This window comes from Mandrillus leucophaeus, unplaced genomic scaffold (genome assembly GCF_000951045.1).
Source record: "Mandrillus leucophaeus isolate KB7577 unplaced genomic scaffold, Mleu.le_1.0 Scaffold173, whole genome shotgun sequence".
Lineage (NCBI taxonomy): Eukaryota > Metazoa > Chordata > Mammalia > Primates > Cercopithecidae > Mandrillus > Mandrillus leucophaeus.
The window spans coordinates 4,121,746-4,135,345 of NW_012101732.1; the positions used below are offsets into that span (position 1 = coordinate 4,121,746).

Consider the following 13,600-nt stretch of genomic DNA (forward strand, 5'->3'; position numbering starts at 1 on the left):
CCAGCACCCCTAGGAGGGAGGAAGGGCCAGGCTGTTCCTGTTTTAAAGATTCAAGCTGGGGAGGAGGTGACTTGCCCCCACAGGGCACCTGAGTGGTGATCTGTCCCATCGCCTCTTCTCAAGCGGGAGTTTGTGAACACTGACTCTCCTCTGCCGCCACACGGCAGTGACCTGTATAGGTCACATTTCCGCCAGCTTCTGGAAGCAGGTTCAGCAGCATCTGGAGTGTTCTGTGTTCCACTTCACTGCCTCATTTACTGTTTGGAAAATCAATGCAGCGTGCTGGGCTGAGTGGCCTCGTGAGGCCTGAGTGTGCGCCACTCGCGGGCGGGCCAAGTGCTGAGAAGCCTGAGGCCCCGCGGAGGTTGATTGTCTGGGGGACCCGCCTCTGTGCTGCCTGCCCATGTGACTCTGGGACACTGACTTTACTTCCTCAGCCAGCTGGGTCACTTGGCCCTGGCAGGGCTCCTGTGAGGGTGAGGACATGGAGGGACATGGCTCAGCACTGCCTTGGCACTTGGATGGTCTCAGCAGCCTGATGGCCCTGCCTCCCTGCTTCCCAACGGCCCTGTGGGAGCAGAGCCCAGAGCGGGGCACTTCAAAGGGGAGGTCACTGCTCGCAGACGTGGAAATCACTCAAGGGAGACCAGTGACCGGGGTCCTCGGGACCTTTTGGGTGACCTTGAGGAGGGCGGAAGCCCAGGGTAGGCATGGGGTGAAGGGCGAGTGGAAGTGACAATTGAGAAAGACTCACGACCGCCCTCTGCAGGAGTTCAGATGAACATGGCAGGTGAAAGGTTGGTCCATGAGTGAACTGGGGTGCTTGGAACCAAGGCAGGGTGCCTTTTTATTTGGTTTTCCAGAGGAAGAAAGATGAGCAGGTCTTCAACTGTTAGGAAGGTTTGGTGCAGAGAGGCACGGGGATGACTGGGAGTAAGCTGGCTGGGGGTCGCTGGCCGAGCTGGAGAATTGGCCTTGACCAGAACAACCACCTGGCCCAATGAGAAGGAAGGGCAGGAGGGAGAATGGGCGTGGTATCATTCAGAATCTTTTGGTCAACTCAACATGGCTTACATGGGATTGGAAGTTGGTGGCCCATGTAACTGAAAATCCCAGGTGGTGGATGCCATCCCCAAACCTTCTTTCACTCTTTTCTGTCCCTGGGCTGGCCATACTTTCAGGCAGGCCCTTGCCTCATCGTGACAATGTGGCTGCTGCAGATCCAGCCCTCTCAGCCTTACTCCATCAAGTCCAGTCCAGTTCCCCAATTACTAGAAATAAGTGCAGTTGGCTTTAGTTGGCCTGAGCCAACCTATGTGTTCTTACCTGATCCAGTCCTTGCAACTGGGAGGTGGAGTGCATGAACTGGCCTTGACTTGTGAAACGTGGGGAGGGGGGTCAATGTCAACAGAACTCTTAGGACTGAGGGTGAGTGTTGGGTGGGCTCCTGAAGGAAATTGGGGGCTGTTCTTGGAAGTGGGGAGTGAATTCTGGGTAACCCCAAGCCACCAGATGTTAGTCACAGGTACAGTAACCTGTGGGGTCAGTGGGGCCTGGGGGCAAGGAAGCACAGGCTTGGTGGCCTGTTTTCCGGATGGAGCAAACAGTCCGGTGCAGAGATGGTCATGGGCAAGCCCTGTCCCCGGCATTTTGTGCATTTAACAGCACAGTCTGAGCCAGGCCTCTGTCCCCTGCTTCCTGGGAGTCCCCTCCTAGCCCTGTGGGAGTGGCTTCTGGCCAGAGAGAGCTGCTGCCCGAAGCCAGGGATCTTATGGCCAGATGAGAAGTGAGCTTCCTCAAAACACAGTTGGAAACAGGCTGGGTGTCTTCAGCCACACGGATGCCGCGAACCCCACATGACCAGCCCGCTGTCTGCTGTGTCTCCTCAGGAGCAGGACATCGAGACTTTACATGGCTCCGTTCACGTCACGCTGTGTGGGACTCCCAAGGGAAACCGGCCTGTCATCCTCACCTACCATGACATCGGCATGAACCGTAAGTTCTGAGGAGCTCTGGTTCCCTGTCAGCCGGTTCCCAAGAGAGTGGCGGAAAAAGGCAGCCGAGAAGGGCTGGTGGCCGGGAGCCGGTGGTTTCTTTTTGCCTGGGACTTCCTGGAGCTGTTCTGGGAAGAACTCTTGCCACAGCCTGGAAAAGCCAGAAATGCGCTGCATGTGGGCACGGAGTTGTCTGCGTGCCCAGAGGCGCTGGGAACACAGGGAGTTCTTTGCTATCTGTGACAGTGACTTCTATATTAATGCACACATATGGGTTTTAGTCTTTTCACAGAACTGGGCAACCATCAGCACAGTTTTGGAACATTTTCATCCTTCCAAAAAATCCTGTACTTTTATCTGTCACCCCACCCCCAGATGACTGACCCTTCATTGACTTTCCTTTTCTGTGAATTTGCCTGTTCTGAAATTTTGTATACATCAAATCAAATAACATGTAATTTTTTTGTAACTGGCTTCTTTCATAATGCTTTCAAGGTTTATCCAGGCCATGCATTAGTATTTGTACTGCCTTTATTCCTTTATTGAATAATAATATTCCATTGTATGAATTTACCACACTTTATTCTTTCTTTTTTTTTTTTTTTTTTTTTTTGAGACAGAGTCTCGCGCTGTTGCCCAGGCTGGAGTGCAGTAGTGCGGATCTTGGCTCACTGTAATCCACCTCCTGGGTTCAAGCGATTCTTGTGCCTCAGCTTCTCGAGTAGCTGGGATTACAGGCACCCACCACCACGCCTGGCTAATTTTTGTTTTTTTAGTAGAGGCGGGATTTCACCATATTGGCCAGGCTGGCCTCGAACTCCTGACCTCAGGTGATCCACCCACCTCCGCCTCCCAAAGTGCTGAGATTACAGGCATGAGTCACTGGGCCCGGCCATCTGTTCTTTAGTTGATGGGCATTTGGGGCATTTTCACTTTTTGGCTGTGTGAGTAACACCGCCATGAATGTTTAGACTGTGAATTCCAAGATTACCAAGAGAGTTTTCAGAGGTGGGTTCCCCATTTTTCATAGACGCAAATGGAATGGAATCTACTAAATGCTGAAATTTCATGGAGTAGAGGTGAATTCTTCCGTGAGGAATCAGAAGACACATAAGTTTCACTGGTCCCGTAATTTTTGTGAACTTGAGTATTGCAAGCTGCCTTGATTTTTGATGATGGACTGTCTGATTTTCATTTGTTTCTGTAAAGCTTATCAATACCTTGAGGCTGGGGATGATTTCACGGAAATCCACTGAAAACCACTTTGTACTTCATTCTCACCTTCTTTTATCTCACTTCTTCCCCTGTCTGTTTCCCTTACATCCATTTTGTACCAGGTCCGTGCTGGGTATTTTGAGTTACACTATCTTATTTGATTGACTCTGACAAGGAACTGAAATTGCATATGGCAGCCTCTCCCCATGTAGAGAGGCTCATTGTTGGTTTATCACAGGCTTACCACTGTAACAAAAGATGCCAAGCCCTCTGTGGCTTAACACAATGTATGTTTTATTTCTCCCTCACGTAACAGTTTAGTGGGTGTTGAGTGGGACATGTTCTATTTGGCAATTCAAGGACCCAGGCTCCTTCTAGCTTGGGGGTTTGCCATCCCCTGGGGCTGCAGAGCCTTCTGCTGGAAACTGTGCTTCTGGCAGGTAGATGGGAGAAGAGAGAAGCTTAGAGGATCTTAGAGGATCTCGGTGGCAGGTATGGTGAGGAAATGGTGACAGTCACAGGCTATTGGCCAGAAACAGATCACATGGCTGCTTCTCATTGCAAGGGAGCCTGGGAAGTACTGTCTAGCTGAGTGCCCAGGAGGAAAAGGGACAGGAGGTAGGGTGAGCAGCCCGACTCTCTTAGGCTTCAGCAGTGAGGAGACTCATCCGGGCCACATGAAAGGAGGAGGCACATCTCACCTCCCATGCTCCTCCTTGTTTGAAAATTATGTGTGTCCTGGGCCAGTACCCCAGATAGGAGGGTATAGTGGGCCCAGATGGAAAGAGAGGATCAGGGGGGCAAACCCATCTCACGCCAGGGCCATCCTGACCCTGACGGACTGGAGGAGCTGCAGGAGCCATCCTGGGAGCCCCTTCCAGCACCAACTGCAAGATTCATCTGCCAGCTCCCACTCCTTTGCCCCATGACTTACTCTTGCTTTTTATCACCAGAAGAAAGTGGGCATGGGGACAAAACCAAAAAACAAAAAACGTGAACATCTGTGTTCTTCCAAGTTCACTTCCTTCTTCTGAATAGGAGTGAAACAAAATGAATGAGCTTTGCCACCGAGACACCTAATTTTTTTTCTCCTCTTAGTTCTTTCTCGTCTCTCCCTCTCTGCTATTCTTCAGACAAAACCTGCTACAATCCCCTCTTCAACTACGAGGACATGCAGGAGATCACCCAGCACTTCGCCGTCTGCCACGTGGACGCCCCTGGCCAGCAGGACGGCGCAGCCTCCTTCCCCGCAGGGTGAGAGCCTCTTGCCCTAGGAGCTCTACAGCATGGAAACTGGGTGTCGCGGAGGGGTTCGGCTGCTTTGCTCTTTTAAATACTTTTTAGTTGTGGTAAAATATAAAATGTATCGTCTTAACCACTTTTTAAATTGTGGGAAGATACATAACATAAAAGTTAGCACTTTAACCATTTTTAAGTATATAGTTCAGTGGCATTAAGGACATTCAGACATTGTTGTGCAGCCATCACCACCATCTGTCTCTAGGACTTTTTCATCTGACTTTTCCTAAACTGAAACAGGATACTCATCAGATGCTACCTCCCCATTGCCCCAGCCTTCCTGCATGGCTGGCGTTACCGTAGGTGTGCTCAGCCTGGACAGGACTGAAGTGGAGGAGGACTTGACATGACCAAATAGTGTGGTGAAAAACCTAGAAGGTTGTGGAGAAAAAGAGAGGGAGAGAAGTAACGTTGATGGATCACTTCCTGTGGGCTAGGCTTCATCGTTCGTGTTTAACATTGGGGTTAATCCTTACAGCTAGCTCTGTGGTTGGTATTGTTAGCTGCATTTTCCAGATGAACATATTGAAGCATGGAGGTATTAAGTACCTTGCTCAAGGTTGCACAGCTGAGGCCGGGCACAGTGTGCCTGTAATCCCAGCACTTTGGGAGGCTGAGGTGGGCGAACCACCTGAGGTCAGGAGTTCGAGACCAGCCTGGCCAACATGGTGAAACCCTGTCTCCACTAAAAATACAAAAATTAGCCGGACGTGGTGGCACGTGGCTGTAATCCCCACCACTTGGGTGGCTGAGGCCAGAGAATCCCTTGAACCTGGGAGGCAGAGGTTGCAGTGAGCCGAGATCGTACCACTGCACTCCAGCCTGGGTGACAGAGCAAGACTCTGTCTCCAAAAAAGAGAAAAAGGTTGCACAGCTGAGAACCGGGGAGTTGGCTTTGGTCCTATCTACTGAGACGTGTATCCTCTTTGGAACATCAGGCTGACTTAGTTTAGAGTGTTTACACTGCCTGGCCCTTGTCAGCCCGTGATCTGTATGGGCATGGCCTTTCAATTTCCCTTTGTGCAATTATGGTCAAGCTTGTTGGATCCCCCAATCAGCATCACGCTGGGGAGGCAGACCTCAGAGATAATCCCTCTTGTCCCCGCACCTGACGCTCTGATTAAACCAGGGCAGGAGCAGGTTCTTGGGTTTAAAGTCTTCCAGAAGGGGCCTTCTTGGCATTTATAAATAGAAATCCTTTTTTATTAGTGTTCAGAATTATCCTTAATAATTAACCTTTATCAGAGAGGAAGGGAAGGTACAGCTAACCATATGGGACCAGGACCAAAAATTAAAAGTGTATTAAAACAGTGGGACATGGTTAATTGTTAACCAGCAGATAAAGCCAGAGGTATGTCAGTAAATCTATCTTTGGTTGGACCAATAGTGTGAAAGACTTGGGGGGAAAGCAGAGACTCTTAGTTCCCCCGGAGAAGTTTTACAAATATTCTGAGGCCTGAGCCCCACCCCCAGGAATTTTTATTCAGTTGGTCTAGATATTACAGGGTGTTTTCCCCCTAGTTTACTAGGTGGTTTTTGTGTGCATCTCGTGGGACCCACTGTCAGAGTGGGGCCTGACTTGTTTCTTCCTCCTGGAGTAGGGCAGAGGAGAGTGTGGGGCTTGGGAGGGGTGAGAGGGAGTCTCCCAGGCCCTTTAAGGGTGAGCCCCCTATATCCTGAAGCTGAGACAGCAGAGCAGGGTGGGGGATCCCTGGCTGGGCTCCTCCTGGCTCTGGCTTCCACCATGTATACAGGAGGGACCTTGGAAGTAGAATTCTGCCGCTTCCTTGCCTCACACCGGCCCTGGGCAACAGGGAAGAAACAGAGGGTCCTGCAATTAAGTGGCTTCTCCAGTGTCACACCTTAGGAGCTGCTGGCTCCAAACTGAGGCGTGGCCATTTCAGAGGAGCTTCATGTCTTTGCCCCTCTTCTGCCCTGTGGCTTCTAACTCAGTGGTTCTGTTGATGTGGAGCCACACCATACGGGCTCTTCCTGGCTCTTCCCAGGGCATCTGAACACGCTGCTTCCCTGCCCACACGCTTTACTCATCAGGTTCCCATGACCCCTTCAGCGTCACTTCTTCTAAGAAGCCCTCCCTGATCACCTGATCACGGCAGTTCTCTTTCGATAGCCTTTGTTATGAGTCACACCCCCCTGTTTCTGTTGACTTGAGGGCTGGCTCCTGTCCTGGTTTGCCTCTGCTTTGCTCACAGGCCCCTGCCATTGCCTCACCAAGAGCCTGGCATGTGTGAGCATCAGTCACTCCTTTGCGGATGGAACTCATTCATGCCTGATCTAATTCCTTCTCCCTGAGGTTGGAATTGTGAAATGCCTTCTAGTCAGTTTCTGCAACACTCTAGACCCAAAACCAGACAAACCCAGTGAGGACATGTTTCTGGCTAACCATCTACTGTTCTCGTGAGGCCAAGTGGCTCATCTCTCAGCCTCAGTGATGTTTATAATCTTGCTGGGGGGAAAATCCTAGCAGCCTTCTAGAGTTATTGTGAGAACTGAATGAGCTAATAATGCCCCAAAATGCGTCCATGAGACCTGGCTCATAGGAAGCAATTGATAGGGTGTGCTGCAAGGGTCTTGGAAGGAGGATGGGAAGGGACTAGACTGGGGGGTCTATGTGCATGGGGCAGTCTGTTGCATGGCCCCACCCTTTAAGCGTGTCCCTGTTTCGATTACCCGTTTCTCTCTGGGCGCTCACTAATGGCCTCTCTGTGTCATCCCCAGGTACATGTACCCCTCCATGGATCAGCTGGCTGAAATGCTTCCTGGAGTCCTTCAACAGTTTGGGTAAGAGCGAGGGATCAGCTCCTCCTCCGTTTGCAGAGAAGCCTGGCTTCTAGCGTCTTCCTGCCCCTTGGCTTTGATCTGGACTGACCACTAAAATTAAGGTTGCAGTTTAAAGATGAGACAAGAAATTAGCTTGTCACTCTGTGAACACTGTTCTTCACACAGTCTCTGAGCTCTAGTCTGCCTCCTGTAACTTCAGTTTTCCTCTTGCATGAATGTTATGTTGTGTGATGGCAGCCGCCCCACCCATTTGCTCTTGCCTCCTGTTCTTCCATTCCCTTCTCTTTCCCATGGAATGTTCTGGAATGGAGTTGCCTGAGACCTTAGCTTTTCTCTCCACACCCTCATTTTTCCAGTGTTCATCTCTGTCTTGAGCCCTTCAAATAATGATAACTTCATGGTTCTTGCTCAATTTGTTTTCATTCCAAGTTTTAGAATCCAAAATAAAGCTTAAGAGTGGGAAGAAATGATGCCGTAACGGGCTTTCCCGAAATGTCAGATGGTCTCTCAGAGCCTGGGTGGCGGCCAGGAGGGAAGTGAGGATAAGGGGCGCGGCTCTCCAAGGTCGTGGTCTCTGTCCAGTCCTAAAGCACGGTAACCTCAGGGCTGTGCAGGCAGTCATTGGCAGCATGCTCCCGCATTGCCTAGCCAGGCGGTCACCCTCAGGAAGTGCTAAGTGGGTCCTTGGGGACTCCTGTCACTCTCTCCTTGTGTGACATGCATTTGTATTTCTGCTTCCAGGCTGAAAAGCATTATTGGCATGGGAACAGGAGCAGGCGCCTACATCCTAACTCGATTTGCTGTGAGTGCTTTGGCATTTTTTGAAAATCGCATTTTAAATAACATTTTAAGATGAAGGAAGACATTTGGAAAAAGCATTGAAAACCCAAAAGGGAAAAAGAAATGACTCGTATGCTCCACAATTGTGTGTGTGTGTGTGTGTGTGTGTGAGACACGTGAGTACTCATATATATACACATAAATATATATACGTGTGTGTGTGTATATAGATATGTATATACTCAACCTTTTCTCTTCCTCCACTCTTGAGTGATACTGGACACATTCTTTTGTCATTGACTTTGTCTGCTTAGCCATCTAGTGAGGACGCTCCGTGCTCACTGAGTACTCTGCTATGACATTGCTTTGTAACAGCTGTACAGGTTTTTTGCAGTCAGGGTACTCCTGGTTCGTAACTGATTCTAAACTAGAATCAGACACAGGAAGTTTTCATGACAGTTGTCATTGTTATTTCTCTGGGCTCAGGTCAAAAGCCACTGTTCCTTTGTATCTTCACCAAGCAATTATGTAAGAATGCAACAATACTCATTTTGTTCATCCGTAGGTATTTTGACTGCCTATGATTTGCTGGGCTTTGCTAGAGGTTAGGAATACTGACATGATTCTACAACATCCATCTTACCAAAAAAAAAAAAAAAAGGAAAGAAATGCTGACATGAATACAAAATGGTCTGGCCATATAGACTCTCAGCAAATTAAAAAATGTCTCAACTGAACCCCAGGTGTACATATCTATATCTATATGTATCTGCGTCACATAATGACATTTCGGTCAATGACAGACTGCATATTTGACAGTGGGTCCATAGGATTATAATGATTCATTTTTACTGTACCATTTTTATGTTTAGATTTGCTTAGATACATCAATATTTAGCATCATGATGCAATTCCCTGCAGTATTCGGTAGCGTCACATGCTGTACAGGTTTGTACAGCAAACCTAGGAGCCATGGGCTGTACTGTACAGCCTTGGTGAGTTGTAGACTATACCATCTAGTGTGTGTAAGTACACTCTGAGATCTTCACACGATGACAGAATCTCCTAATGATGAATTTTCTCAAAAGTATCCCTGTTATTCAGCGATGCATAACTCTGTGTGTGTGTGTGTGTGTGTGTGTGTGTGTGTGTGTGTGTTTATATATTCTGGAAGTAACACAGTTGTTACTGCCACAGCTAGAGAGCATTTGTGTACCCTGTTTGATTGATGAGGTTGATGGTGTATTACACGCATTTGACAGGTGGGGAAGCTGAGCCTCCATGGGTTGAAGTGACTTGCCCAAGGCAGGTCTGCAATGTGGCGGGCTTCCTACTTCTTTTGCACGTCCTCTTTCTCCTTCCCACTCTCTCTAGGACCCGATCCCGTGTCTGCTGTGCTGGAACCTCAGTTTTGCATGGGGTGGGGCCAGGGAGCAGCAGCCTGCTCTGCTGCCCACACTGCCTTTTTCTGGGTACTTCTCTCAAGCTTCGGTTTGCCTTGGAAAGTTCCTAGTGTTTCAGATTGCTGGGATGTCTGTCTCACTTTGTGTCTTGAATCGCAGCTAAACAACCCTGAGATGGTGGAGGGCCTCGTCCTTATCAACGTGAACCCTTGTGCGGAAGGCTGGATGGACTGGGCCGCCTCCAAGGTGAGGTGGGGGCCTGTCAGGCAGGCGGAGTCCCTGCAGGCAGTGGGACAGGTGCACACAGCCTCTGGCTGGCGGAGCCCTGGAGCTACGAGCTCTCTCTTTACCCACTCCTCCGCTACCCTCTACTGCCCACTCCAGTTCCCTCTGCTTTGCTTAGAATAGTACACATGACCTCAGCCGTTTGCCATTCAGAAGACTTAAATACCACCAAGCTGTCTAAGCCAGGGAAAGCACTGGGATGCAGGTCCCTGAGCCAGCTTGGATAAGCATTGCTTGGGTTAATGAGTATTGGCTGGGTACCTAACTTGTGCCAGCCTTTGGTCAAGATGCTGAGCATCTTGAAGAACAAAACTTTTTGAGATGAACAAGACAAAGCCTCTAATCTTAGGAATTCATTCACATATTATTAAAGAAAAATAAATGTGTATTTAGTGTGCCACAAAATTTTACGATAATAATTAGCTAACGTAGATTGAGAGTTTACCATGTGCTAGTTTCATTCTACATTGCTATGTGTGCATTACCGCAGTTAATCATAGTAACTCTAGGAGGTGAGAATTTTTATCACCGTTTCAGAAGTGAGGACTCGGTGTGGCTAAGGGGATTGTCCAGGGCCACATAAAGCTAGGCAGTAGAATGGGGACTGGATGCAGCTTGCTTTGACTTCGTGGTTCGTGGATCTGACCATCCTTGCCCCTGGGGCTCCTCTCCGGGGTGGGAGACAGGCAGGCCTGGCCAGCAGGTTGGGCTGCCTGGAGGAAAAGGGGCCTGTGCTGTCTTGGGAAGCTCTGCCCTGGCTGGTGTCCTAAGGTTCCTTGTTTATCTTTTAAAAATTGTCATTGTGGTGTTTATTTTTGGTTTTTTGCCCTGTAAAGGCCTCAGTGTTTGCCGAGGAGATGGGCAGGTCATTCCAGTTGAAATAGGACAAAGCTGAAGTGATCTCAGCTTTTCATTTTGCAAGTGCAGTTTTGCCAAATTTTGGGTGGCTGCCAGGGACTGAGGGTTTGAAGGGGCCGTGCCTCTTGCTCCATCCCCCGCCCTGTCCTAGCCACTGTGATTTTGTGTTTGTTCTTTGAACATTCCTCCAGAATGCAGGACCCCTTCCCTCCTGCCTGTATGACATTCAGGAGTGGAACACGCTTCTGTTTTTCATTTGATTTTCCAGCAAAGGAAGTGACATTCCAGTCCACCCGCTGTGCTTCATGATCCCTGTTCTGAGCCAGACTCAAAGGTCTGGTGATGTCGACCACTGGCTAATATGAAGCCTGGGGAAGGTCTGCAGGGCTTTAATAGCTGTAGTATTCCCTTCCTTTTCAACCCCAGCCTTCTGAGTACCAGGCATTGGTATTAGACACTGTGGTATGTGCAGTTACTTCTTGCACTCCTCACCTTGCCTTGTGGCCTTGAAGTTCCTGGCACTCCCATTTCCAGATTAGAAGTCTGAGACCCAGAGGTATGCAGACTGCCCAGTGCCACACAGCTGGGCTGTGGCAGGCAAGGGCCAGCCAAAGACCCTTAGGTCTAGAGCTTCTCTGCTACTTATTTTTGCCCAGTGCTTTGGTCAGCACACATTTATGGAGCTCCTGCTGTATCCTACCATTTATAGAGCTCCTGCTGCAAACCTAGTCATTGGGGAGAGGTAGGAAAAAGAAGATTGTCAGTGTCTTTGGTAATGTCAGTATACTTAGAAAGGGGAAACTGGCTTGGAGATGAGAGAGAGGGACAGTTGGGAGCCAAGCATATCCGGGGGCGTAGACAGGGGAGTTCAGTGTGTTTTTGGAAGAGGTGAATGGACGGCCCTCTTTGCTGAAGACTTGGTGAATGTTTTGAGCAGGGTAAGCTAGCAGTAGCTGGATCTTTATTCAGCGCTCATTTGCTGTGGATTTCTTGTGCATGGGCCTCTGAAAATAAGGAATTGGATATAGTCCCAGGCCCTGCATGTGGGGGGTCAGGTCCAGGAGGGAACTGGAGACAGGAACTGAGTTTTTATCACGGGGATGTCCTCGAGCCTGCATGCAGAGGGGAGTCTGGCAATGCCACTGTCCCCCCAGGGAAGTGGGGTTTTGCTGACTTTGTTCACTACTGTTAGCTCCTGGTTTCTAATCCACCCACTTTACTCTTCCCTAGATCTCCGGATGGACCCAAGCCCTGCCAGACATGGTGGTGTCCCACCTCTTTGGGAAGGTGAGTTGTGTGGTCTGGCATTCTGCTGTTCCTGCTGAGCAGTGCATTGTGTGGTGCTCAGCACCGGGCCCCATGTGGGGGTGGAGAGAACAAGACACAATCGACTGGGGGCCGCCGAGCTGGTGCTCGTGAGATAATGTGACATTATTCATTCATAAGCAACAAGTCATTCATTCTCTCTCTTTTTATATGTGTCTTTTAAAAACGGCTGATTGAAGTACATTAACTGCACATATTTAAAGGGCAGAATTTGCTAAATTTGACATGTATATACATTTGTAAAACCATCACTGTCATCAGAATAACGTCTCCATCACCCCAAGAGTTTCCTTGTGCCCCTTGATAATCCTCTTCTCCCTCCTCCTCAGGCAACTTGGTTCTGCATTGGCCCTTATAGATTGCCTTGCAATTCCTAGATTTTTATATAAATGGCATTATATAGTATGTACTCTTTTTTTTTGGTTTGGCTTCTTTCACTCAGCGTAACCATTTTGAGATTTGTCCATGTTAATGAGTGGATCAATAGTTTATTCCTAGTCTGGGTGCAGTGCTCATTCCTGTCATCCCAGCACTTTGGGAGGCCATGGCAGGAGGATTGCTTGAGCACAGGAGTTCAAGAGCAGCCTGGGCAACATAGCGACACCTTGTCTCTACAAAAAAATTAAAAATTGGCCAGACATGGTGGTGCATGCCTATAGTCCTAGCTGCTTGGGAGGCTGAGGCAGGAGGAGCGCTTGAGCCCAGGAGTTTGAGGTTACAGTGAGCAGTGAGCTATGATTGCCCCCTGTATTCTGCCTAGGCGACAGAGAGACCCTGTCTCTTAAAAAACAGTGTATTCCTTTTTAGTGCTGAGAAGTATACTCCCTTTTATGTATGTGCAACAGTTGGTTTTTCCATTCACCTGTTGATAGACCTTTGGGTTGTTTCCAGTTCTGGGCTGTTCTAAATCTGGTCTATAGCAAATGTGTCCGTGGAGTTAGCTGTGTGCTGGACTCAGTCCTAAGAGCTTCACAAGTATTAGCTATAGGACTAGGATTCCACCCAGGTGCTCTGTGACCTGTGTGATAAATTCTGTTCTCATTCCCAGTTTATGGAAGAGGAAACAGACCAGAGAGGTTGAGCGACTTGTGTAGGGTCTCTGCCGGGGAGAGGTGGGGCCAGTGTTTGTGTCTATGAATCTGGCTTCATTCTGGCAACCACAGCAGGATGGCGGCTGCCTGCGCTGCTGCCTGGCTCTTAGATGAGCTGCTCTTCTGCAGAGTCACGCCACTGAGGGGGCCCCTCGCAGCATACTAGAAGTGAGCGGTCGTCATCTTATCAGCCCAGCCTACCTGGCCCCAGACATTGGTTTTGTGTCTCTAGCTGGGGCCAGCTGTCCTCGGGAAGCGTATGCCATGGGCTTGGTTTCAAGCCCCGGGTCTGGAAAACCCCTTGGTTGCCTGAAATTGCAGTGACCTGATTTGCTTATATACCAGTGTCTGCTTCTGAGCTAACGTGTGACCATCTGACACTCTCATGAGTCCTGGGGAAACAGGTCCCCACTCTGGAGTTGGCGAGTGTACGAGGGAAACAGAGGCCCCACTCTGGAGTTGGCGAGTGTGTGAGGGAAACAGAGGCCCCACTCTGGAGTTGGCGAGTGTGTGAGGGAAACAGAGGCCCCACTCTGGAGTTGGCGAG

General features: G+C 49.3%; 1 protein-coding gene across 2 annotated transcripts in view; it reads left to right on the forward strand.

Moving 5' to 3' along the window:
• Nucleotides 1-13,600, forward strand: part of NDRG1 (N-myc downstream regulated 1) — a 65,377-nt gene that overhangs the window by 35,931 nt on the left and 15,846 nt on the right. Inside the window, exons 4-9 of one of the 2 annotated variants that reach the window (XM_011977085.1) lie at nucleotides 1,890-1,995; nucleotides 4,343-4,463; nucleotides 7,248-7,310; nucleotides 8,052-8,112; nucleotides 9,653-9,739; nucleotides 11,867-11,923. In XM_011977085.1, the coding sequence (XP_011832475.1) occupies nucleotides 1,890-1,995; nucleotides 4,343-4,463; nucleotides 7,248-7,310; nucleotides 8,052-8,112; nucleotides 9,653-9,739; nucleotides 11,867-11,923 (495 nt within the window). The remainder of the gene's footprint in view (nucleotides 1-1,889; nucleotides 1,996-4,342; nucleotides 4,464-7,247; nucleotides 7,311-8,051; nucleotides 8,113-9,652; nucleotides 9,740-11,866; nucleotides 11,924-13,600) is intronic. The other variant, XM_011977086.1, reaches the window with a different exon arrangement.